The sequence below is a fragment of the Pimephales promelas genome, chromosome 3, assembly GCF_988280905.1.
Source record: "Pimephales promelas chromosome 3, fPimPro1.hap1.1, whole genome shotgun sequence".
Classification (NCBI taxonomy): domain Eukaryota; kingdom Metazoa; phylum Chordata; class Actinopteri; order Cypriniformes; family Leuciscidae; genus Pimephales; species Pimephales promelas.
Genome location: NC_142771.1, coordinates 43,045,088 through 43,072,361, shown reverse-complemented (window position 1 = coordinate 43,072,361; position 27,274 = coordinate 43,045,088). Strand labels below are relative to the sequence as shown.

General features: G+C 40.7%; 2 protein-coding genes across 4 annotated transcripts in view; both read right to left on the bottom strand.

Annotated features, from left to right (window-relative positions):
- Window positions 1–707: 707 nt before the first annotated feature.
- Window positions 708–24,224, bottom strand: samd9l (sterile alpha motif domain containing 9 like). 3 transcript variants are annotated; one of them, XM_089128941.1, is made up of 4 exons: window positions 24,176–24,224; window positions 24,003–24,081; window positions 5,997–6,060; window positions 708–5,912 (listed from the first exon to the last, which is right to left on the bottom strand). In XM_089128941.1, exons 3-4 carry the CDS (start codon window positions 5,998–6,000, stop codon window positions 1,330–1,332), a joined length of 4,587 nt encoding a protein of 1,528 aa, XP_088985067.1. In that variant the 5' UTR covers window positions 6,001–6,060; window positions 24,003–24,081; window positions 24,176–24,224; the 3' UTR covers window positions 708–1,329. The 3 variants fall into 3 exon arrangements, with proteins under 3 accessions (XP_088985067.1, XP_088985068.1, XP_039510807.2); XM_089128942.1 differs by lacking the exon at window positions 5,997–6,060; XM_039654873.2 differs by lacking the exons at window positions 24,003–24,081; window positions 24,176–24,224 and having other exon boundaries at window positions 5,997–8,796.
- A 1,091-nt stretch (window positions 24,225–25,315) lies between these two features.
- The window catches only part of ern1 (endoplasmic reticulum to nucleus signaling 1), a 45,901-nt gene continuing 43,942 nt past the window's right edge, over window positions 25,316–27,274 (bottom strand). Inside the window, exon 22 of the mRNA XM_089128940.1 lies at window positions 25,316–27,000. Coding sequence (XP_088985066.1) covers window positions 26,491–27,000 — 510 coding nt within the window. The 3' untranslated portion in view covers window positions 25,316–26,490. The remainder of the gene's footprint in view (window positions 27,001–27,274) is intronic.

Here is a 27,274-nt window from a genome sequence, read left to right as displayed (position 1 = left end):
AATTTATACAAACATTTATATAAGAAATGACATATTAAATACATACTGTGCAAATGTCAGTATAATTGGACTGTCGATTATATAATACAGACGATTGAAGTGTCACGCCATTTTAAAGTGACTAAAAAAAATACTAAAAATTACTATTAAAAATTGACTAATAATTTTTTTTAAATTAAAAAATTAATCAGTGTTTGTTAAAAATGACAATTCAAATTAGCTTTCTAATTGCAAAACACCTCAGATCAGTTAAGCAAAAAAAAAAAAAAAAAAAAATTGGGTAAGCAATTAATTTTTTTAAATCAATGGCATGGCTGGCATAACTTCCTTCACTATGTGTCTTTTTAAAGAATACATTGTTTTCTCTGTCCTTTTAAACATAAACTCGAACGTTTCTAATGACAGAACAGTATCATCTAGTTTGTGCAATTACACACACACACACGCACGCACGCACACACAAATAGTTTCTTTAGAAAAAACAGGACTCTTAAATTGAAAGCAACTTTCTAGTAGTTTAGTTTGCTGCTGCTATCTTCACATCATCACCCAGAGCAAACCACTCCATGCTGACAAAAAGTGCTGTGAGCAGGGTTGCCTCCATAACATCCAGACAGAAAAAAAACCTCCTTAAAACCAGTTCAGTCTGTTTGAAAGATGCTTACTTTGGACCTTTGGTAGGGAATATACACACGTTGAATTGGTAGTTCAATGAAAAAATTAAAAACCATCACCATTTATTATTACAAAGCTTTATGCATGGAACACAAAAGAAGATATTCTGTAAAAATGAGACAGAAGAAAGCAATGCATATAGGTTTGGAACAAATTTTGAGAAAATTATAACAAAAATGTTCATTTTCCCATAAACATTTAAGGCATGTAAACTTAGAAGTAAAAAAAGAACTTAGAAGTAAAAAAAATAACAATAAAACTTTAGAAACAAAAACCTGCACAGACTAAAACAAGTAAGAAAAAATAAATTGCCCTCCAACCTTATTAGTAGATTTTAATTTCCCCAGAATCAATTCCTCATGATATAAAAAAGAGCTACAATAAACCATTTGCAGTGAAATACAAATCTCAGTAGATATCTATATGTATTTAGGATACATGTGAGGGAAATGCAGTAAATTCAACACAATATACTTCAAGTTACCAATCACACTGAATATAATAAGAAACTATTTCTCACTATCAATGTACAGTGCTGATGTTAATTTACAATAAAATGGCTTTTCAGCTACACAGGACATGAACATCTTCTTCACCTTAAATGTAATTTGCGCCCAAAGACAGATATCGGGCCATCAATGTACATAAGTTTGTCTATGTTTGTACAGTAATGTTGTATGCAACAGGTCCTTTAAAAGTGAAGCCCAGGTAAAATGTGACATTCTCATTGTTATGGGGTATTGAGGATGACTTGAGAGCTGGGACTTGAAATTTCATTCCTTTGGGACCCTCCAGAAAAACCTTCTCATCCTCCGTCCAGCCTGTGACAGATCTCAGCAATTTAGAGATTCCTGGTTTTTTCCATACTTCCCCACTAAACCATTTCATGCGTTTTTCTGAAATAGTCAGCATTCTTGTGATTGTTTCAACCTTGCTCTTGTGGACAAACTTTTCAAATCCAGTCCCATTGCCCAGGAAGAAATGAGTGTAGATCCTCTTTTTCCTTGGAGGGATGTCCTTCAGTTTCTTGTTGTAGTTTCTCTGGAGATGTTCAACAGCAGAGAGAACAGTTTCATACTTGTGTTCTTTCTCCACTTCTGTGTCATGCTCTTCTGGCCAGAAAAGTAAGACGAGTAAGAAAAGAGCACTTGGCAAGCATCTCAGTTTCTCTTTAGGGAATTGGTGACTCAGTCTTTGCAGATCCCGAAATGCAGCCAGCTTGGAAGACTGTGTTGAGAGGCAACTTAAAGCAAAATGAGATGCTATGTAGTTGACAAGGTCTGCTTGTGGCATTTGTGCCCTCATAGGATTGCTTGGGTAAAGTGAAATCATTTGCTCCAGAACACTCACAGGGTTACCATCTTTCTGGTTTGTTAGGAGGGAAAAAATTGTTGTGAAGTTTCCCCCACCATGATAATAAATCATCATGTGTTTCATGAGAGGACTTAAGGGCCCTTGATTTTGATCTGTAATAAGAGAAGCTCCACTGAAGTATTTCCCATAAGCAGAAGACTTATTCACCAGCCAGTGCATGGAATTCTTTATGGCCCTCTCAACAGTGTCAGATGTCTTCTCCTCGTCGGTGTTCAGGTCAGTCTGGAAGTAACTCAAGTCTTCCGAAATCCATTCCAGTGCTTCCAGCATGATTTTTTGGAGGTTTTTCAACGTACAATGAAAATGTTCCCAGGGTTCTTTTATCTCAACAGGAATGTAATCTGTAAGGAGGTATTTAATTAATTCTGAAGACTTTCTTTTTGAGAACACATGAAGAGTGCACATTAGCTTCAGCAATGCACATCCTACCTCTACTACTCCAACAAATCCAGCATTGTTGATGGTCTCATTGTCCTCAACTGCTGCATTCTTGCATGCCTGGAAACATTCAATGGCTTTTAGTGCCGTTTCCAAAGCATCTACTGTGTTTTCAGGTGTTTTTTCATCCTGCTCCATGGCTTTACATTTAGCTGCGAACCACTGCCTGTACACCTGACCTCTGGTATCAAGAATATAGGAATTCTTTGGCCTTTTCTCTACTGCAGTTTTAGCCCACTTTTCTGCTTCTTCAAATCTGTCATGTTTGTAATTGAGTCGAGCCAGATGTTGAGCAAAAACAGCATCCTCATTAAAACGCTTGTAAGCCGCTTTAAGAAGCTCAATGGCTTTATCTGGACACTCTTTCTCTCTCACATGCTCAATTAGGGGAGAGAAAAAGCTGTCAAATTGATCACCTTTGCTTATCCTGTGGCGTGTCATGAACAGATCTCGCAAGAACTTCATGTACTGATCTTTCCCAAACCTGTGCTCAAAGAGCACATTGTTGTTGAGAAGATCTAAAGCAAGATCACTTTGTTGTTGTTTGTCACCTTGAAATTGTTGGAGGATTTCCTTTGCAACCAGTGGATGAATGATTCTGATGGAGTTAATATAGGTGTTTTCATCCCTCAAGTGTATTAAGACCAATTTAGCTGGCTCACTTAGAGAAGTCTCAAAGGCATGTCGTCGAAATCTATCCACACAGTTGGACAGAGCCAGGAGAGCTTCGCAATGTGACTGAGAGATGAAAGAGTTCTGCACATAAGTGTTGAGCAATGCCACATACTGTACAAGCTTAGTAACTACAGACTTGTGGTCAATGTCTTGCAGTAAATGCTTGACAAACTTCTTCACATATTCAGCAATTTTGTGGCTTTCAAATTCCTCACTCATCAGGACAAATGTTAGAATGAATTCTGGCTTGAACTGCTCTTCAAGTCTTTGTCGTTTTTTGGAAAACTGATTTTTTTCGGTCTCTGAAAGTTTATGAGTAATAGAAACATTCTGTTGAGGTGATTCCTTGCACATCTTCTCTGGATTGTGCGATCGCCTACAACTTAGCAGAATGAAGCAGAGAGTTCCACGTGCTATTTTCTTGGTATTGACAGCCACTTCCAATTCATTCTTTACATCTTCTAAATACTCTTGATCACAGTCTTCAAACAGCAGAAGAACAGGGAGGCATTTTTGGGGATCTTTTTCTTCGTATTCCCGAAGCCAAACGGCATCTTCTGAAACAACTGATGCAGATTTTGAATGATCTACAACAGCACACCTTATATCCCTTCGGTTATTCCACAGTACCTGCCTTGCCACAGTACTGCCACCACTGCCAGGATGATGGTATATGTTGATGCAGCTGATGGGTGCCCGATCCACACTCCAAATTCCACAATATTTCACTATATTGTTAACTTCTTTGAAAGCATCTCTTTCAATAACCTCCCCAATGATTTTTTTATCCGCAAGCCAGAGATTCATCCAAGATAATTTTCCTCCATGGTAAAACTGCTGCTCAATCTTCTCTTTTTCAGATTCCATGATATCGGGACTAGTTTCTTCACAGTGGTTTAGACTCAGAATTTCCAATGAACATCTTGCTTCCTCCTCTCGAGTATCAAGGAAACACTCCCCTTTGGCATGGATCGGTAATCGTTTGGTGGCCCTTGTAGTGGTAGGCTGGACCTGTTGTAGGGTTGCATTTACCTGACTTATTGTCATTCCAACAACACTTGAATTGTTTACTGTTTCCATGTCACAGAATCCTAGAGCAAAGGTCTGCCAGTCCTTGAAATTCTCCTCTGATTCAGCAAGGCAGATAATGTCTTCATGTCCTTCCATATCAGTGAAGAACTCATAGAATGTGTTGAGGAATGGTGTGTCAACCGGGGAAGTAAGAAGGAAGATCACTTGAAAGGTTCCTTTTGGCAAGATATCTTTGCAGATCAATGACACACAATCTTTTAGAAGAGTTCTTTTTGTTTTGACCCAGGTCTTCGGATCACAGGCAGGCTCGTTGCCTTTGTAATCGCTCCGTCCATTGCAAAATATCCAGCTGGTTTGATCAAACAGACGCAGATGACTCATGAAGTCTCGGATGCTGAAGCCACTGGGAATTTTGTAGTTCTGCATGAAATGGCGGTTCACTAAATGATGCTTATTGTATTCATGGCATAACCCAGACACATTGGAATCTGGATCAAAGTCAAACACACAGAAGATGTCCATGTTCAGCAAAAAATCTGTGTGTTGCAGATCCTTCTCCTGAAATTGATTGGTGACAAGTATGTGCCATTTTTCCTTGTCCATTATTTTCTTTCCACCTGTTAAGAGCATATTTAGCTTTCTCCCCAGGTTCTGGCACAGTTTTGGCACTGTGAAATTATCCATTTTCTCAGCCTCTTCTCTCTTAGCATCCCTAAAATTGATCTGTTGGTAGAACTCATCCAGGTCAGCCACTGGTTCTGTTTTAGAACCCACTCTGCGATAAGCGGTCTTCTTCTCTAACTGAACTTTGTTTGCCTTCTCATTAAAATTTGGCAGGCTGACAAAGAACACCTTATTCTTCACTATGCTCACTGCTGGCTTAATATCAACCTCCACAACATAGTGTTCCACGTTGCTGTTTGAACCAACTACTTTAACAAACTGAGGTTCACCAACACACAGTCGTACAAGTTCGCTATCAGAGCTAGAGAAACTCCTCTCAATGTAATCTAATGAATCATAGTATACATCTTTTTCTTCGACAGGAACACCAATGATTTCATCATGTACATAACCAGTGTCACCAATACTGTCCATGACACCAAAATGTATTGTGCCATTTGTACGAACATTCATACAACCAGTTGCAAACTTCAGCACTTCCTTTGCAAACTTGGCCTGTAGTCTTTGGCGGTCCAGTTTTGCAGCATTGGCAAATGACTTGTACTCATGACATGGAGTGATAAAATCACTAACCCCTGATTCTGGTAAGAGTACACTGTTCTTAACATATGTAAAATCAACACCTTTGATATCAAAAGGTCGTGGTTTTGAATCTCTCTTTGTTGTTACCACAAGTACAGAATCTTCTTCCTTGTTCTCTTCATTGACATCGGCTCTTGTGTCAACACTTTTAATTGCACTTGCTCCATGGTCATTTTTTTCAGAAGACTGTTTGTGTGAAGTATCATGTTGTCGTTGGGCTTTTTGTGAATTATTTACTAACTCATCTCTTTTTTTGATTATCAAAAGCGCAGGCCCGGATTTCATTCCAGTCCATTTTTTCAAATTTTCTTCTGATAGTTCACGTAGAATCCGACCATCTACTTCCTCTTCATGAAGTTTTTCGATATATGTTTCTTTGATTCTTATCGATCTTAACCAGATGCTCACCATAGACTCATTCCATGTCTCCAGTGGAGAATCCTCTGGCTTTTCTGCAAACCAAAAAATAGCCCATGGTGAGATATTTTATTTTAAAACAATGACTGGTAAGTGTTACAAAACAACATTATACTTGCCCATTGTTTAATGTCTTCTAATGATTATTCACAGTACAAATGCAGACACCTTTACATTACAGACCTTGAAGAACAAAAATGACATTGTTAAAGCAGAGACATTTTAAAGCCATCAACAATACATTTATAGTGATTTATACATTCATTACTGGTCTTGTGGTGGGTCCCAGCCATTCAGCAGTGAGGCAGCAATTGTGGTGTTGGGACGAAACGTCTCAGTTCGGGAGTAACAATATTAATCAGTCAGTCAAGTTCAACGTTACATCAGAACTGAACTGACGATCTGCAAACCCTACCAAAACGCCACAATTTCTGACCCTTCCAGCGCCCTGAGTAAGCCTCCTGTATCCCCCTCGCCTTTTGGGATGGAAGAAAAGACAGGGCTTTAGACGGAGATAGCCAGTCACTGCTGTTGCTTTGACCCACACAGTGAGACTATTCCAAATGGAAAGAGATGCAATGCAGACCACATCCTACTTGTAGGGTGGTAACATGTGGAGATTACACATGGACTTGCCATTGGGGCAGTGCTACATATGGAAGGTCTCCGGGGTGGAGCAAACATTGCTAAAGGTGGAAGTCAATACTGGCAGAGCAAACTCTGCCAAGGGAAAGACACAGGCTCACCAACAGGGAAGCCGTACAGTGAAAAATACAAATGTGGTATGGGGAATCACAAGATATGGGGACCTAGTCTAGTAAAGGCTGACCTTGTGGGCATACAAACGAGTGCTAGACCCAGCATCAGACGCCTCTGCCGCATTTAACTGCTGAGGTAGCTGGAGGACCTCTACCAGGCTTCACCAGGGAACTCACCTGGGGAGCAATATGGGCATTTGTATCCCGTCCTTGGATGGGAATGGCACAGCAAGCAAGACAGAGTGTGTACCCTCCTCAACTAGCTACTTGTAGCCAGCACATGGGATGAAACTGGCTCTAAACAAAGACTATAATCCCTCTTAAACGGGTTAGGTGAGCCTGCAGCTCTACAAATGTCTCCCAGCAAAGCTGCACCAACGTCCAGGAGGAGGCAACACTCTAAGCTGAGTGAGCCCTCACTTTGAGGGGACACGGCTTGTCTTGATCTTGATACGCTAGGAAGATGGCATCCAGAGGGCCAACCTCTGCTTGGAGACCATTCCCTTCTGCTGTCCTCCGTAACAGACAAAGAGCTGGTCTGAGGTTCTGAAGCTCTGCGTGCGGTCCACGTATAAACACAAAGCAAGAATTTGGACACAGCAGAGGTAAGGCTGGGTCTGCCTTCTCCAGGGCAAGTGCTTGCAAGTTCACCACCTGGTCCCTGAATGGAGTGGTGGGAACATTGTGCACGTATCCATGTTAAGGGACAGGATTTTAAGCTCTACTGACTGCAGTGGCTCGAAAGGCACTCTCTTGCAGCTGCTAAGACCAAGGAGAGGTCTCAAGATGACACAAGGTGAGGCAAAAAAATCTCCTCAGGAATCTGATGATCAGGTTGTGCTTCCCAAAAGACTTATGTGATGTGCGGCAATAGCGGCGACATACACTTTCAGGGTTGAGAGAGAAGGCCTTCGCTCCAACCCTTCTTGCAGGAAGGAAAGCACAGAGCATTTCCAGGGGGGCTTCTCGGTGAACACCACTCGATGAACAGGTTCCACTTCAAAGCATAAGCTTCATGGAGGGTGCTCTGTGTCAACTACTCATTGGGGGAAGGTCAAATGAGTCCTTCGGGTGCCCCGTCCCAGAGAAAGAAGCTACTTCCTCAGGAGAATCTGACAGGGAGGGCTGTTAAGATGAACAAGTCCGAGTGGGCCAGTAAGGCACAATCATCAAGACTTGCTCTTCGTCTTTCATGACCTTGCACAGCGTCTGTGCGTACAGGCTAAATGTGGGAAATGCATATTTGTGTAGGCCCCGGAGGGCTGGCTGTGTGCGAGCACACGCACGTAACCTTGGTAACCACCACGTAAGGAATGAGTATTGCGTAGACAGCCATGCTATGACGCACACTACTTGGCGTTCGTCGATTCAAAGTAACCCGAATTGTATGGCGAAATGAGGTGATTATATATGCAGATGGCTCGCCCCCTTTAACGGGGTCTGAGCTCAGTTCGGCGAGATGCGCCACAAGCCAATGCCTCTTCGCCATTGGCTTGTGCAGTTCCCACAGCTCAGCCAATAAGCACGTGCAGGTCTCAGCATGGCAGTGCAATAGCACTGCATTATTGAATAAAAGGATTTAATAAATCCGAGAAAAAGGAGTTTTCCCTATAGCATCTAGCGGCGCAATACTTGTTCCCGTTCTCTCATGAAACCGAGGTTACGTTAGTAACTAAGATGTTTCTGCTTGTCTCTTCTTTTTTCTGTTCTCGTTGTTCCTCTTTCCTTCAGTGATTCTGCGTGTTAACTGCAGGTGTTCATTACTAATGCCCAACAATCACTTACATTTTCACATAATTATCTAATTTCAACACTGCATCAATGTTACTTTTGCTGTTTGTAGTTTGAATCACTAGGACTTTCCTGTGTAGTTGCTGATCCAGTTAAAATATCTTTATTTTCAACACGACATCATGACTTTTGCGTAAACATACACACCACTTTCGAGTCAAGTGGCGTGTTATCTCTACACATTTTGAGCTATCCGCGTGTATCCGCGTGTATGCGTACATGTCTACGCCATTAATGTCCCAGTAATTCTGCGTGTCTGTACACGCAGTCAAATGTCCGAGCGAAACGAAGCAAAATGTAGATCTACATCTGGGGAGCGATCTTTTTTTTTCCTAGGATGGTAAGGGAACACTCATAAATGCCATTAAAGGATTAGTTCACTTTTGAAAAAACTTTTGCTGATAATTTACTCACCCCCATGTCATCCAAGATGTCCATGTCTTTCTTTCCTCAGTCAAAAAGAAATAAAGGTTTTTGATGAAAACATTCCAGGATTTTTCTCCATATAATGGACTTACATGGGAACCAGACGGTCCAAGGTCCAAACGACAGTTAATAACAGTTTCAGATGCAGCTTCAAATGTCTTTAAACGACACCAAACGATGAATAAGGGTCTTATCATGCGAAACGATCGGTTATTTCAAAACTTATACCAAAAAAGTAACTTTTCTAAGGACAAATGCTAGACTTGCTCTATTCTGTGAGGCGCGTTTGTAACGTTACGTAATACGTAATTACGTTCAAAAGGTCACGGGCGACGTAGCCGGAAGTACAGAATCAAAATCGTCCGACATCGTTGTTTTACCTTTTAATTCCTTTTTTGTAAACGGCGTTTGAGTTAGTTTGCACGTTCAACCTATGCGTTCAACTTGTAAACACTCTGACTCTGTACTTCTGGCTACGTAGCCCGTGACCTTTTGAACGTAATTACGTATTACGTGACGTTACAAACGCGCCTCACAGAATGGAGCAATGCTAGCATTTGTCCTTAGAAAAGTTACATTTTTGGAATAAGTTTTGAAATATCCGATCGTTTCGCATGATAAGACCCTTATTTATCGTCTGGTGTCGTTTAAAGACATTTGAAGCTGCATCTGAAACTGTTATTAACTGTCGTTTGGACCTCCGACCGTCTGGTTCCCATGTAAGTCCATTATATGGAGAAAAATCCTGGAATGTTTTCATCAAAAACCTTTATTTCTTTTCGACTGAGGAAAGAAAGACATGGACATCTTGGATGACATGGGGGTGAGTAAATTATCAGCAAAAGTTTTTTCAAAAGTGAACTAATCCTTTAACCCCAGTGACAGGTAGGTTTAGGGACGGGGTTGAGGTAAGTCATATATTTATATATACAGAAATAACGTTGAAAACGTAACGACAGAAAGTCAACGGCGTTCATAAACACGCTGAAAAGCGATTATGCGTGTTGATAGTAGGGGTGGGGGAAAAAAATCGATTCTCGATGCATTGCGATGCGGACGTGGACGATCCTGAATCGATTCACAAATGTCAAAAAATCGATTTCAAAAAAATTTTTTTTTATATGTATTTATAATAACGTAATATTGACGGAACGCGAAAGACGGAACTCTGAAGCGCGGAAGTGCAGTGGCCGGACCGTCTGTGGCGTGCACATAACAGAGATGAGATGGCACGCGAGATCCAAACACCTTCCTTGTTAGGTTAAAAGCTGACGTGTGGAAATATTTTGGCTTCTGAAGTTGAAGGGGGAAAGGAGCTGGACAAGAGCCGCACTAGTTGTACACTTTGTGGAATAAAACCAACGACGGAAACACGACAAATATGATAAGCCATATGACACCTTTCCAGCCAGAGGAGGAAAAACACTCGGCTGCACCAGTCGTTATATTATTTATTTACTACAAGTATGCTCCTAGTTCAGGCACACATTTATTTTCCTGGTCGTTCTTTGTAATGTTAATAAAATATATTGTGCATTAATTCTTTATGGGTCATTACTTTATCCTTGATGAATAAAAGTATAGATTTCTTTTTTCTTTTGCCCAAAAAATTAAATAAAAATTCTTACCGACTCCAAACATTTGAACGGAATTGTTTAATGTTACAAAAGCTTTCTATTTCAGATAAATGCTGTTCTTTTGAATTTCTGGGTGATTCTCTGAATCGGATGCCCTTCAAGTCCCCCAAACTTGCTTCAAATATTTTCAATTGAAGGAAATCACAAAATACATTTTAATGCTGTCAATTAATAGAACCAGGTGCATTTGCATTATAATGCAACACAATTGCTTTTGAAAAAAAATTTAAAGTTAATAAATTTAAAGATAATGAGTTGCCTAAGTAGTAGAGCATGTTTGCATGTCCTCACTAACCATCATTATATTTTCAATGAATATCAAACAAATAAAAAGTGCAATTAATACCAAAATGTTGCTGCTGCTAATATAATCATATGTTGGTCTAGTGTATTTTCGTTTACTGTTGTGAAATGGAAAATCAATAATCGGTAATCGGGAATCGTTAATAATCGAAAATTGACTGTAATCGAATCGGGACTTCAATAATCGTAATCAAATCGAATCGGGAAATCAGACAGATTAACCACCCCTAGTTGATAGCACGCCAAAAATGGAAATACGAATTGGCGTGTCATACACACACTACTTCATGAGATCAGTCTCTTATTTTTTTAAAAATTGTTGCAATAGCCTTATGCACTACCCGTTCCCTCATCTCAGGGAACCGAGGTTACGTTAGTTACCGAGAAGGTTTCCACAGTCTGATTGGGAACCTTCAACCTATGCTCTCGAGGCAAATATGGTTCTTCCACTGAGTACGTGATGCGTGTTTGTGACTCTCCTGTTCGAACTGAACCAAATGACTCGAAAAAAGATTCGTTCATTTTGATGAACGAGTTTGAACAGGAGAATCATGAACGTGCATCACAGAACAGAGCAAGGCGAGCTTTTGTGCTTATAAAACTTGAAGTTTTTTATTTATTTTTGAAATGACCACTTGTTTGGCAAGATAAGACCCTTATTCATCGTCTGGAATCGTTTAAAGCCCTTTGAACAGTTTGCACTGAAACTCTCATTTTATTTTGAAACTCTCTTATGACACTTTAACCTATTGACATTATCACACTTTAACCTATTGACCTTATGACGGGAGGGAGAGGATGCTGGCGTTGTTTGTTCGCCGCTTCTCCGTCCGAAAATCCTTGTGGCAAGAACTGTTGCTATCTAACCAGGCTATACAGTATACTTATTGACCAGCACTACTACGTCCAGTAAATATAACTAGTGCAAACTTTATGGATGTGTTTGTACGGATTTCGCCGATTCCAACTGTTGTCAACTTACCAGACTGCCTTCTTTCGGGGCTTCTGTTGAGTCTGGCGGCTCTCCTCTGCTCGGCGCTGGTGCTGTGGACGGACACCTGGCCGTTTTCCGCGACTGGCGCGATGTTTAAGTATTCCGTCACCCAACTGAGGAGTTTCAACAATTGCAACGTTCCATCATGCATACCAGTCATTAAACAACTTGGATTACTTCGCCGGCCGCGCTACACTCATAGGGGCTGCGGCAGAAAGTTTGTTTTCTCCCGGTCTGATCACGGCATTCCATCCTTCTGGTGTGGCGCACGCCCCGTCGCACTTCCAATACGTCATCAGAGCGCCACCCTTCCCAGAATAAGTAACGCTGGAGTTTCCATGACAACTCTGAGCATGGATCGGGAGGGAAAACGTGGAGTGGATTTCAGTCTACTCCGGCCAATACAAAGACACACCGCTCCATCTACCATCACGATTGAACTGTTCAATGCACAATCTATCACAAATAAATCCTGCCTAATACTAGGGATGTCCCGATACCACTTTTTCACTTCCGATACCGATACCGATGCCGCACCTTTGGCTTTTGCCGATACCGATATTAGTCCGATATTTTTTTTTTCGTGGTCCGACGTGCCGTATACGGCCCACAGGGTGGTTTATAGGTTTAACTTTGTGAAAGACAAAACAAAACAAACACAAAAGTAAACATAATACATATCTTTGGAAAGCTGAGAAACTCGTGATTCGAACGACGTAAACCATTTTAAGATACAATCAACACAGCGGGCACAATCTGTCTCTTTGTCAGACCACCAACAGCCAAAACAAACCAACACAAACTGGAAGAAACTCACCAATTAGCCATCTGTTAGTCCACATTCCAACAAAAATGGTTTGGTTTCACTGTAAAGCGTCCATACAATCCAATTTGAAGAAGTTTTTAGTCCAAAACAATTGTATATATGAATAAACATCCATGGAATGTAAATAGTAGCATTTCGCGTTAGCCGACAGCTATCACAACTTCGACGCACTAATGCTACGTTCACACCGGACGCGAATAGGGCGTCAGGCGCGAATGATTTCAATGTTAAGTCAATGCAAGAAAAATTCCTGCGGCGCGAATGAGGCGTGGAGCGCGGCGCGGAAGACGCGAATACGCCTCATTCGCGCGTCAAGTTGGCGCGAATGGCGCGAATTGAGCGTTGTGCATTCACGCGTTTGACGCGAATTCGCGTCTGCCGCCCGAGTTGAAAAATCTGAACTTTGGCGTGAATTCGCGCCGCGTTAACCAATCAGGAGCCTAGCTGCTTGCTCACGTGGTGAAGTGTCTGGATGCTTCAATGAATTATTTTGTTAATATGACTAAATGCATGGTGGGATTATGCACAACAAAGCAAATGTTTCATCACTTAAAATATTATTTCTATATGGAGACATGTTCATTTTGTATTGAATGTTATTCATTCCATATCTAGAAATAGTATTATGTTGTAAAGACAGACATCCCAAGTCTCCCGGAAGTTCCGGGAGTCTCCCGCATATTGATAGCGTCTCCCTGATGCCCGCAAATTAGTTCAAATCTCCCGGAATCTAGAGCGAGACATACTGCGCGCATAACATACATAGCGCGCTATATATATATCAACATATGTGCATGCATACATTCGTGTCTGGACGTGAGAGAGAGAAAAAAAATCACAGGACAGGTTAATAACTTTTGAAGGCTGGCTCTATTTATTATCAAAACAAAAATAAATGACAGCTAGATTAGATGGATGAGGAGCCGGGCGAGGGTGATCCTCGCTCAGATGCGGGACAACAGGTCATCAAACTGGGCGCGTGACAGGCGGAAGTACCGCTGACAGCGGCCGTCATCCAGCTCAGCTCCTGGAGCGAGCAAATGGTGAAACTCGCCAAACGGTTCGGCTCCGAAGGGTCCGGTGGACACAAATATACGGTGACGATGATCCCCACGCCGCTGTTCTGCTATCCAGAGTAAATACAGAGCGGTAACTCTCTTGATGAATGCTCGGTCGACATATGTTCAGATAGTAGATCCAAGTCGTAGCTCCGTGAGGTACATGTCAAAAATATGGGATCACTGGTATCTATGCCTTCATTAGCTCTATTCTTCTGTTGTTGCTGTATAGAAGGGGTATATATGAATGTGAGATATTTTATTGATTCTGTGTATAGTATTGTCTTCTGTGGGCCTTGAGCCTGTAATAAAGTTTATATATATAAAAACAATGACCGCCAACGGATTTTGATTCTGACGCGCGTCACGCGCGTAAATTTCGCTTCAAACTTTACGCGCGCCAGTTTCGCTCTCTCTTTGAGTGACAGTTTATCTATCCAGTTGCAATAGAGAATGAAATTACGCTATTTTCTGATAGCCAATGAATTTCTGAAAAGACTGAAATGCAGCTTTTGTGGAATCATCCGATTACATTAGAATCCGTGCGCAAAAGCGAGAGTGATTCTCTGCGCGCGTGTGCTTTAACACAACAATCATCACGTGACAGGCTGCGCCGCTAAACTGGATATCGCTCATATTTTTTTCTCCCCTCCGATCTCCGATCTAGCGTTCTGGGCCGGTATCGGCGCGATACCGATGCCGTGGATCGGATCGGGACATCCCTACCTAATACAGGAACATATTCTGGATAAATGTCTGGATTTGGTGTGCCTTACAGAAACTTGGCACAAACCAGATGTTTTCTCTGCTTTAAATGAGACCTGTCCTCCTGGTTACTGTTACCTACAGAAAGCCCGTAATACAGGGCTGCGGTCTGGCTGTCATCCACCGAAGTGATCTGGGCCTGTCACCCATCACCATGCCCGAGCCATCTTCTTTTGAATACCTCGCTTTTAAGTGCAAGCCTCCTCTCTCCACAACAATATTTCTCATTTATCGGCCACCCAGACCAAACCCGTCTTTCATCCCAGAAATGTCTAACCTTTTGACAACACTCTGTACTATGTCTAACAATATCATAGTTCTTGGAGATATGAATATCCATGTCAACTCCCCCACCTGTCGTTTTGCAGCAGAATTCCTACAATTACTGGATTGTTTTAATCTAACTCAACTGGTCGATGTCCCAACTCACACTAGGGGACACACACTCGATCTGGTCATTACAAACTCTGACCATCTCAGCAATCTCCGGGTTTATGATCTGGGCATCTCTGACCACAAGGTCATTTCTATGATGATGTATTCACCATCTGCCCTCATCAAGCCTAAGCGCCAAATCTGCTTTAGAAATATCAAAAACATCAATTTAGATTCTTTGGCATTCGACCCTTAGCATCTTCTCTCTGTTAACAGCTCACCAGTCATGGCCCCTTTGGACCTCTACAACAACTCTCTCAAGAGCCTCCTAGATATCCACGCACCAGTAAAAACCAGGACAGTGACCTTCTCTCAAAAATCCCCCTGGTACACCAGTGAGCTACGGAAAATGAAGGCATCTGGGCGGGCCATTGAGCGGAGATACAAAGCCACTGGTCTCACTGTCCACCAACAAGCTTTTCGGAAACACCAACATAAATACTCTAAGTCGCTAATAAAGGCACGGTCGTCATTCTACTCTAAAATCATCACAAAAAATCTCAGAAACTCAAAGCAGCTGTTTTCCACCATTAATCATCTCCTTAAACCACAGACCCACTCATTTACGGAAAACACAGAAGAACGCTGCAATAACTTACTGGACTTTTTCAAAACTAAAATAGATTCAATCCGCTCTTCCATTCATGGATCCTCAATCCAATCTGCCCCATCTGTCCATCTACAGCCTGCAATCGCCCACCACTTGAAATGCTTTCCAGCAATCTCAAATCAGGAGGTCGAGAAGATCATCACAAGGATGAAACCCACCACCTGTGCCCTTGACCCTTTTCCTACTGCCCTTGTCAAAAGAAACTCCGTTATTCTAAGCCCTCTCATTACCACTGTAATAAACCAGTCTATACTGTCCGGCACTGTTCCATCTGCTCTTAAAACCGCCATAATCAGACCACTCCTGAAAAAACCCACTCTTGCTCCTGATATATTATCAAACTATAGGCCAATTTCAAATCTTCCGTTCATCGCAAAAGTCTTGGAAAAAGTTGTTGCCACTCATCTCCAGGACCACCTCAAAAACAACCACCTATTTGAAAAGTTCCAATCTGGTTTCCGCACAGCTCATAGCACAGAAACAGCGCTCGTCAGAGTCACAAACGATCTACGAATGGCAGCTGATGCTGGTTCACCTTCCCTTCTCATACTGCTCGACCTGTCATCTGCTTTTGACACTGTGGACCATGGCATTCTACTCAACCGGCTGCATCAAACCACTGGACTTAGTGAAATAACCCTGGACTGGTTCAATTCATATCTGACAGACAGAAAGGAATACATTTCGCTTGGAAAATCAAGGTCCCGGGAACATACAGTTACCTGCGGAGTACCTCAGGGGTCGGTGCTTGGCCCCATTCTCTTCATCATTTATATCCTGCCAATCGGACATGTCATCAACCGCCATGGAGTATCTTTTCACTGCTACGCCGACGACACACAACTGTACATGAAATTCGACCCACAACCAACTGCAGCATCACCAACATCATCTCCATCCCCAGCACTCACTGCCTGTCTCGAGGAGATAAAGGGGTGGATGAAACAGAATTTTCTCCAACTAAACAGTTCCAAAACTGAAGCAATTCTCATAGGCACCTCGCACCAAATTCAGTCATCTTCACTCTCCGGAATAACTATCTCTGGCCAAGACATCCCCCTTTCCACAACAGTTACCAATCTCGGTGTGAGATTTGATCCACAACTCACCTTTGAAGTCCATATCAAAAATCTCTGTAAGATCTCCTTTCATCATCTCAGAAACATTGCAAAACTCCGCTCTACACTTACATTAGCTGATGATGAGAAACTGGTCCACGCCTTCGTCTCCTCTAGACTGGATTACTGCAACGCTCTTCTCAGTGCGAAAGCATGAACACATCACTCCCATCCTCCGCACTCTTCACTGGCTTCCCGTTTCTGCTCGGATCGAATACAAGGTTTCACTTCTTACTCACCAATGCATCTATGGAAACGCACCCCCCTACCTGAAAGAACTACTTACCCCTGTTTCTACAGCACGATCCCTCCGATCACAAAACTCAAACCGCCTCAAAATTCCAAAAACTAAACTCTGCACAATGGGTGATCGTGCCTTTTGCTCTGCTGCTCCCCGGATTTGGAATGCCCTTCCGGACCATTTGAGGGCACGACAGACCATCGACACTTTTAAAAAGGGTCTAAAGACATTACTTTTTAGCAGATCTTATGATTTTTTAAATATGTCTAGATTTTGTTCTTATGGTCAGACCTGTAGCAGACCTGTTCTTTTAAAATGTAAAGTGCTTTTACAAATAAAATTGTATTATTATTATTATTATTATTATCATTTGGACCTTGACCCACGTTAGGTGCCCAGTGAAGTCCATTATATGGAGAAAAAACCTGGAATGTTTTCATCAAAAACCTTAATTTCTTTTCAACTGAAGAAAGAAAGACATGGACATCTTGGATGTAAAGTGAACTACTCCTTTAAATTAAAGGGGGGGTTGACTGCTTTTTTTCTTTGCATGATTGTGTTCATGGGGTGCAATATAACATGTATTCGTGGTTTTTCGTTTTTAAAAAGTCTTATTTTTCATAAATTTCACGTTTATTGTCAGCCGCGCTCTCCTCTGTCCTCGAACGAGCGGTTCACTTCCTGAGTCTATGAAAACACTCCCTCAGAAACACGTAGTGGGCTCAGATTGGTTAGCTTGCCCCAGTGTGTTGTGATTGGCTAAACTGTCGCTTACGTTGTCCGGAAAGTTAACGCCCATTACCTTTACGGGGGAAACGGGCACGTCATGAGCTCCGGTCCAGATTTAAATATGCGTCGAACTGCAGTATCAGGCAGAATCAGACCGAGAAAGCCACGATGAAGAGAGTCGGCTCTTACTTAACGTTTCTGAATGATAATTTGCCACATTTTGTTTAACTTTATACACGTTTGTTTTACACAATAGCATCTGATTGGCAACAATAGCAACTGACTGGCTACTAATGTTATACTCAAACAGCGTTGGCAAGTTTACGTTCTTGATCAAATCGAAAATAACGTCATTAAACATATATACATGAAAAATACATTTACAACATTAGTACTTATACAAAATTCATATTTGTACCTTTTTTACAGTCTATAGTTTTTACGCGTTTGTCGTAGACACAAAATAGCATAACTAATAATAGCCTAGTGGCAATAAAGCCAGCGCTGGCATTTGAAAAAAAAAATAAAACACAACGGCTACGTCTGGAATTATTCATGCAAATACATTTAAAATGATTAAGTCTTAGCCTACTTACAGGTTGTGGCCCAACAACTGAGCTAAATTACGATCATCATTTTCAGGAACATAATCAAACATAAATAGTATCCATTGTTGAGAAGTACAGCGTCTGTGGGAAGCTCGAAGACATAAGACCTGACAGCTGCAAGAACAACTCACTCGACGAGCTGCTGGAGCTGCGCATGCCCTTTTCTGCATATTCCGGAGGGAGTGGTTGATGCAAATGTGTGGGTTAGTGACGTACCATAACCCAGCTGCAGTCCCAATCAAGTCGTTTTTGTAGGCGTTTACACTTCCTGATTTTAAAAAGACGATATCTCTGCTTACATTGAACTTTCAGCGCTGCAACTTTGCAGACACTGTTCATGCATCAACAGCAACATTACACACTATTTAAAATGAAAAAAAGTGAAATCGCAGTCAACCCCCTCTTTAATACATTGTTTAAATTAATACATTATTTGCCAACTGTGTGATTTGATGAACATTTTTAAATACATCACCGATAACAGATCACTCTAAATTGTAGACATGCATTAAATCTGTTTTAAAACAATTGTGAAAAGAGCTATTTTCTACAAATAAATGTACTTTTAATTAAATTTATAGCAGGGTTTCAGTCACGTGATTATGATGACGCGCGGAATTCAGATGGAGGGCAGCGAGTGAAGAGTGCAATGGATGAGATGGAGGAAAGTCCGTATTGTAGCCTACTACTTTACACGCCGCTATTACAAGAGAAAGATATAAACAAAAAAAATCAAACATATGTTGGAATGTGATCCTTACGTTATGAAGAGAGGAGCGATTTTTCAACTGAATTGAAATATTTTCATGCCATCGAGGCTGTAGATATCAGCAACTACCTCGTCTTACAGACATAATTTGACTTTACAAAGTTCGTAAACATTACACGTTACACAAACATAGTCACTTAAGTTGTATTAACTCACCTTTGACGAAGTGATCACTAACATTACACACACAAGCATTATCCCATTCGGCTCCTCCCGACCGCATACATAGGTTTGCAAGTTTTTCGATCAATTCCTTGCATTTCCCCCCCTTATGAACAACAACTTTTGGTACACAATAAAAACTCCTTGGGGTTTGATCGATTCAAGTAACGTAGTAGACTCACTGTATTCCGGACATCACGGTATTCCGGACCTTTTTTTTGGCAAATTTTATAAATAAACACTTTCAGGTCACGGCATATATACATATCCGTGTCATCTTTGCCTCCTCCTCTTTCGATTCCGACCAACCTTCCAGAGCCAGTCATTTTATAGAAATCAACGCGAGTTTCTAACGTACACCATTGACTGTTCAGAAAATGACGAGGGGAAGGTTTTTCGGCAAGACAAATGGACGAGGGGATAATATACCTCAATGGAAAACGGCTCTTAAAACACGATCACCCACCAGAAAATGATGAAAAAAATCATTCTTATGGTCTTATAAAATAATTATGAGTAACAATTTGCACTTTAAGGGATTAAAAAAAAAAAAATTAAAATTCTTAAATATATAGATTTAGAATATAATGCTTAAATGAGCAACTGCCGATTAAAAGAGTATAGACGTTTATACAACAAAGTTATGAAGATTAATATGATTACTTTACCAACTTATAGTTGTTAAAATGTATGCGTTTTATATTAGAAATGACTGTCCGAAACACAGTGAGTAGAAATTTTCAGCTGTCTGGAACACCGTTGCTGCGTCCCAATTCGCATACTATCCGTCCTAAATAGTATTCGAAAATAGAATTAGTGCGTCCCAAACTGTAGTATGTTGAAATCAGTGTTTCAAAGATACCCGGATGGTCTACTTTTTCCGGTCAGAATCTGAAGTGTAGATCGATACACACTCTTACGGCTGATATTGCCCACAACCCATTGCGCGTTGGACGAGGATTTTCATTTAGCTTTGAAGAATACGCCGTCTGATGTTGGTTCAACATTAATTCGATGAGCAAAATCAACGTTGTTTCGATGTAATGAGAGACGTCGTTTTTCCACGTTGATTCAATGTCAGTTTGCTGTCTGGGTTACTTTTTAAATGCATCATTATATTAAAATAGCAAAACACGAGGAAAGTATCCGCATTAAAGACCCACGATTGGCAGATGAACGTGCTCCCGAAACGGTAGGAAATCAAATTAGAGGGGATTGTTCGGGGGGTTGTTCGGGGGCATGCTCCCCCCGCAAGAAAATTTTGTACATTTTAAGGTTAAATGCATCAATCTGGTGCACTTTGAGAGCTCAAAATTAAGAGCTTTAACTGGCTTCAACCCATGAACTGTGACATTGAACAAAGGAAAAGCCTCAACTTGTACCTGGACATTAAAGAGGGATCAAACATCTTTTTAGTTATGATATAATCCTCTGTTTTAGGATGCCAAACAATTATTATAATAATGTAATAATGATTTATATAATTATTCCTATTATGAAAAATCCATAGGCCTAGCAAATAAATGTACTGTATAAATGAAAATGAATATTTCAAAAGTATATGTAACTTACACTTATTGTATAGGAAAATTACAATAGTTTTGTCCTAATTTCTTCACTTGCAAGAAATAAACCCTTGAGCTTTTATTTTGGAGAAAACACCAGAAAGTCGGGAAGTACATAAAATAAGCTATCAAAATCATGAAAAAATGAGCAGATTCTCTGCTCTCAAACACTGGGGGCGTGTCCGCTGGCTGCGCTGAAACCACGCCCACTCACAAGAAAGCTGTGGACGGTGATATTAGCTGATTAGCTTTTGGAGACGGGAGGATTCGTTCACCAGTTCACCAGTAACAGCGGATTATCAGTGAATCTAAGTTGTCTCTGAGGAAAGTTTATAAAACGATCCAGTGTAAAATGATCATTACAGAGGCGGGTGTTTGCGGTGATCCTCAGCTCGTCATCAAGGTAACGTTAGGCTCTCTAAAAACCTCTTCTTGATGTGATCGTTTTTAGGGGAATTTAAATGAAGATACCGATCTGTTTTGTACATGATCGCATCCAGGTAGTAGCCCATGCATGTCCGTGTCGAAGGCATGGCTAGCTAGAAAACTGTAGGCTCAGTTGTAGTAACTAATAGTACTGACAGTCACTCGCGATTGAGCGGTAAATGCGAATGTGCTCGAGGAGTGTGTGTGGAGATAGGGGGAGATCAGACTCTGTGTGTCATCAAATAGGGGCGTGTCCAGCAGCTCATGGGCTCCAGTGCGTCATCGAGCCCTGTTTTAGCCCCGCCCAATTAATCCGTAAAATTTCAATGGTGAAAAACTGTTTAACGGCAGGGTTCTCAAGTTTGAGCAAAAGCTTGGAGTGAGATCACACGCGGTTAGGGGAGGAGCCATAATGAAGCCCCGCCCCACCCATCCCCGCCCCCAATTTTACCCATTGTTCATAATTAACCAGAACAAATTAAAATGATAACAATTAGTAAATCTGATAAATGACAGAGCAATTCATCACATCAAATACTCTTTAATGCAGTATTACAAATATAGCTAACCAAAAATATAACAAATTGCTCCAAACAGTTTCAAACAAATCTTTAAAAATTGCATTTTGATTTTTGAATGCGTCTTCTATCTAGACGAATGATTTATTGTGTGGTGGGACATTGAGAAGAAATGGACAGATTAGAGTGCACCACCTCTTCCACTGTCTCCTCCTCTAATCTGGCAACCTTTTTAGGGGGCTTACCCTTTGGTGCCCAAAATGACAAAATATCTTTCTGCTTTTTTCCTGACATCTTTGAAAAATACAAATGCAACATTATGACAATGATTAAATATTACCCAGAGCAATCTGCTGTAATACATCCTTAATGTAACTAGAAAGACTATTAATATTACAGTATAATGTAATTTAAAATAAAATCAGTAAATCTTCATTCCTTTCCATACCCACTAACATTTCTCTTAGTTTCAGATAACGTAAGATAGCCAAACTGAGCCTGGTTGCAAAGTAGTTGTAGAGTTTTTGACTGCATCAATAATAATGTACGATGGGCTACATATTAAATGTTCTAGCCCAAAAATGTTAGACGAGCTTCTTCCAACTGACCTTCTTCTCCATCACGACACATGTGTTCGCGCGATGTTGATGGTTACCTAGTAACGAACGTACGGTGGCCGAGGATGTTCCGTCCATTTCCGTGTGTTCGCGCTACTGAATGACATGTCATGTATAGATCAGTGGTGCACGCAGCGCGCATATATGTTGCCTAGGCTAGTAACGAACGCAATCTGGCGGAGATACGCGTTGGCGGCAGGAAACTTCACTTTGTTTGCCTGCGCCTCGTATACAACGTTAGAAAGCTTTCAGCCAGGACAACTTGGTTGGCATTGCCTTTTCAGCGTGAGAAATACACAGTGTGGCGTGTGAGCGTGTGAACCGGTCGAAATGAGTGTGTCTCACGGCCAATGCGTGAGACTTGAGAACCCTGTTAACGGTCTAACTCCACATTTCAGTACTTCACAGTTCACATACTTTGTAATATGTTTTAGCAATACATATGTAACATTTAGAATGTGTTTAGAACTTTTTTGTAGAATTGACTTTACAGGGACTTTAAAAGCGCCAAAGCGTTCCATATCAAGAGTAAACTTCTCTGTCTAGTCTGTCGGTGTAAGTTTTTCCGCGATTTTTCTCTGCGTGATAAAATGCAGTGGTCCAATCAGTAGTCAAGAGCCTGAACTTGCTTATAGTAATACAAAAAAGTACAGCACGAAGAAATTCTAATTTAGCGTGAGATTTCTTTGTTGAGCGTGAGATACCGTGAGATTGAGGCTGAATGCATGAGTGTCACACCAGATGCGTGAGATGGTCCTCACTGCGGAACATGAAATCCATGGGGAGGAGTCGGATCCAGATCCAACTCCTCCCACCTTACATACACCTAAACCTAACCAACTCCGCCCCCTGATCCCTAAACCCACCCCTAATCCCTAAACCCAACCCTAATCCTACCCATCTCCACCCCTTGGATCGTGATCCGACTCCTCCCCGTGGATCTCATGTTCTGCATTGAGGTGCTACTGGAGAGTTGGCAACTCTGGGGAAGCAGGGCGTGAGTCCTCATGGTAATCCGGACACTGCGTATCCCGGCAGTTTTTTTCAAGATTTCTCTAAAATGATTAGCTCAAAATGTGTCAAACAAACTTGAAACGTGTGGAAGGCGTATCCCCAGAGACAGACGAGCAATCAGGTTTATCTTTCAGCGGATTGATATCTTAAAGGACGTTTTACTGTGCAAAGTGCCCAGAATACAGTGAGTGACAGGTTAACCATAAATGACTCAAAACACAAGGCATTTTGAGTTTGTTATGTTGCTTTCTAAATACAACAAATTACTTCCTGCCCACATTTGCATTTCACGCCATGGCAACGCAGTGGCGTGACGTCATATGAAAACAAGCTATTAAAAATATTATTAATTTATAGTCATCAACAAGTTTAAATGTCACTTGACAATGTGCAGTGGAGAGAAATCACAGACGAATTTACATTTATGAAGCGATCTGAATCTGCGTCATTGAATGGATGAAAATTGACTACAAAGCACTAACGTTACACAGAACCAGAACCAAAAGCGCATTATTATAGTTTTCAAGTTGTATTAACTAAGCATGTTGATATAATGATCATCAAACTATCGTAGTAAGTTAAATGAAGCCCAGGCGTCTCTGACAGCCCTTAAGTCACCTTCATTTAGCGCTTTTAACGATATAGGCCCTATAGATATTTTCAGAGCAGCTTTACAGTGATAACAGGAAACTAAATATTAAATTTAATACTAAGCTAGGTAGGCTGAATTGTATTTTAGGATTAAACAAACTCACAGTTGTCGATTCTCTCCTGCACTGACAGGGGTTCAGCCGCTCCCTTACAGCCATAGACGAATCTTCCAGAGGGACAAACCTTTGTTTGAACAATAAAAAGCAATGTGTAACACGAGAGTAAATAAAATATATCTTATACAATTTTTAGATTATTTGCACATCACAAGATTTACCCATTATACCAAACCAACGAGCCTGCAGTGGGCGGGATTTCTGCTGAACTGGTCAGGGAAAACAACGTCTAACTTTCGATTTCCTCGGAAACGCTTCGCATGGGCTATAATTTAAACAAATAGACTATAAACATATAAACAACAATTTAAAATAACGACGATAATATAAATATAAAACGACCAGAACATTAAACATAGTAAATTTAAAATAAATAAATAAATAAATAATAACAATTAAAAAAGCCCCCAACCATAAAGCATGTTTGTCCAGATGTTTTGGTTACACTTTGTAATATTATGCAGGCCTATAATAGGGTTAGGACTATTCTAGTTGCATGTAATATGCATCATTTACTGCCCTTTAGTAAAAAATTTGCGCTAAGCATACATTTTTTTTTATCTCAGTTTTATATTTATTAAGTTTGATCAACTTTTTATCTTTTGTCAAATTAACTAAAATCATTAATATGGTTCAGATAACATCATATTTCGAGTTTCTGTTTATTAAACCAATCTCCTTCATTGTGTTAACTCATTAAATATTCTTTACACTATGTTATTACTGTAGTAAGTGCATGTAATGTAAGAAGGACATTGTAAAACAAAACTTGTTCAGATTTATGGCTTCGAGTTAAACGTGTTTCGTAAAATATATATATTGTGTATAAAATATTGTTCATTAATCATTTTCATAAACTTAAACCTCTGTAACTTGTTTCATGTCAACAATAATCTGCCAAGGGTCTTCTTTAAAATGAGCCCAAACTTAAGTTTGCGCTCCCAAACTTTAAATTCTGAAGACAGTTTTTGACACAGACATGTTTATTCTCTATGGACATCTAAAGTGCATCTAAATAATGGTATTAAGAATTCAACCATAGTTTTGTGTAAACTCGCTGTAACTACCAGTTTAAAACCGTAAGGCTAATCTCTGTGTATTTCAGGATCAATGTTTTGTGCTAATAGTACTATTTTATTTTACTAGTGAACTGCAATGAGGTAATGCAAACTGGTTCTCCACATTTGCATTATACACAGAGTGAAAACAAAACATGTCATTTACACTAAAGGTCAGATATCCGAGTGATGGTGGCTGGAGTGAATAATATAGTTCCCGAGGATTGTACAAACTCACGTGGCTTTGCACAATAGCAGCTTTTATTAACACTACATGTGAAAAGGCATTGCATTTGAATCATTTCCCCTTTAAAATGTGCCATTTAAAAATATATACTGAACATTAAAAAACATGTAACGTTATAAAAGCTCCATCCGCAATATTTCAGTTCAGCATTTCATGTCACCATGCCGTATTTATGCACTGCACATCTGCAGGAGAGACGCCTTCATAGCACTGGGACACTAAATAAAGTCTTTCCTGGCATTTCCTAACAGAAAGCCCACAGTTTTTTAAATCAGGAGTCCACTAAAACCAAGAAAAATAGTTCAATTATTCTCCATTATTTAAGAAAATCACCTGAACGCTAAAAAAAAAAATGCATCCGCACTATCCAGAATCCAAGGGAACGAATTCATAGTTCAACATGTTTTGTTAAAAATGGCCAACATATTAAAGTGGATGACTGAAGTTATGAGCAGGATAACAATAACTAAGATTGTCATGAAAATACATCCAGAACTTTTGAAAGCGTAATACCTGTAATGTCATACAGTTGGTTCTATGTTCGAGACATTGAAGGAACAGCTCACCCAAAAATCAAACTTATAGTTTCAGACCAGTGGGATCATACAATAGTAGCGAACTGTATTTAAAGTTTCCTGAAGCCAAACGATAGCAGTGAATAATGGCTTCAATCTGGAAGCGATCTTCAGAACACACAACTTCTATGATTATGTTTGGTCATTTTGGGGCTGTATGGAAACTAGAATTATTCCTTTAACATCTCTCAGCAGCAAAAGCATAAAGCAGAAATCACACACGTTAGACTCTCTTCAGAACCAAGACACAGTGTCGTTTAAAAAAAAAGGCACAATCAATGGCCACTTCAACCGATTATCAATGATCCAAATATGTACAAAAATATATATTCAATAACACGTTCTCTCTCAACATTGCACAGTAGAATTTCTTGCGTTCACTTCAAGTGTTCCACAACAACACAATCGCTCCACAGAAGGAAGGAAGGAATGACTACAGGGTTTTTCCTCCTCCAGCGATGATCTCGAACACATGTAAGGCACTGAAAGATGCGATGGCGTCCTCTGCGAGACACAGCCCAGACACTGCAGGCCCAGACCGCGCGCGCACACACCCACACTCATCCCAGGAACATCTGTGAACCGGTCATGTGACTCTACGGATCTACAGCCTCCTGTGGGTCTGTCTGTATGAGCATCACTGTGCTGAGCTCAGGCTGAGTGGGCGGAGTCTCTGTTGGCAGAGTCTGTGTGGGAGGGGTTAAATTTAACCTCTCTGTGGGAGGAGTCTCTGTTGGAAGAGTCTGTGTGGGAGGGGTTAGAGTGGGAGGAGACTCTGTTGGCTGGGTCTGAGTGGGCAGGGTTTTTGTGGGAGGAGTCAGTGTGGGCAGGGACTCTGTGGGAGGAGTCTGAGTGTGAGGAGTCTCTGTTGGTAGGGTCGTTGTGGGCGGGGTCTCTGTGGGCAGAGTCTGAGTGGGCAGGGTCTGAGCAAGTTCTGAAGAGTGATAGTAAGGCAGGAACAGTCGCTCCGCTGCACAGGAACGCATGGCCAGATGTGTGTGTAGCAGAAGAAGAGGGAATCTGGAGGTGAAGTAGGAGACAAACTCATCTGGAATGGATCCCAGCGTTTCCTGGACTTCCTTGGGTAACTCTCGGTAATGGTGTTTCTATAGGAGACAGAGATGAAAGAATTCAGATGACGCAAATGTTTTTTTTTTTGTTTTTTTTTTGTATCATGGATGTAAATTGTAAGTTTAGTTGTGTATTCAAATCAATTAATTATTTAGTAATTATGGTAACACTTTACAATAACATTCATTAGTTAACATGTATTAAAGGGATGACTTCACCTCTGGAAAGATGAATGTGTATTTAAAATGGGTCATTTATGTAGAAGAAATGTGAAAATATTTGGAGCTTTCTACACTGAGAAAAGCTAGA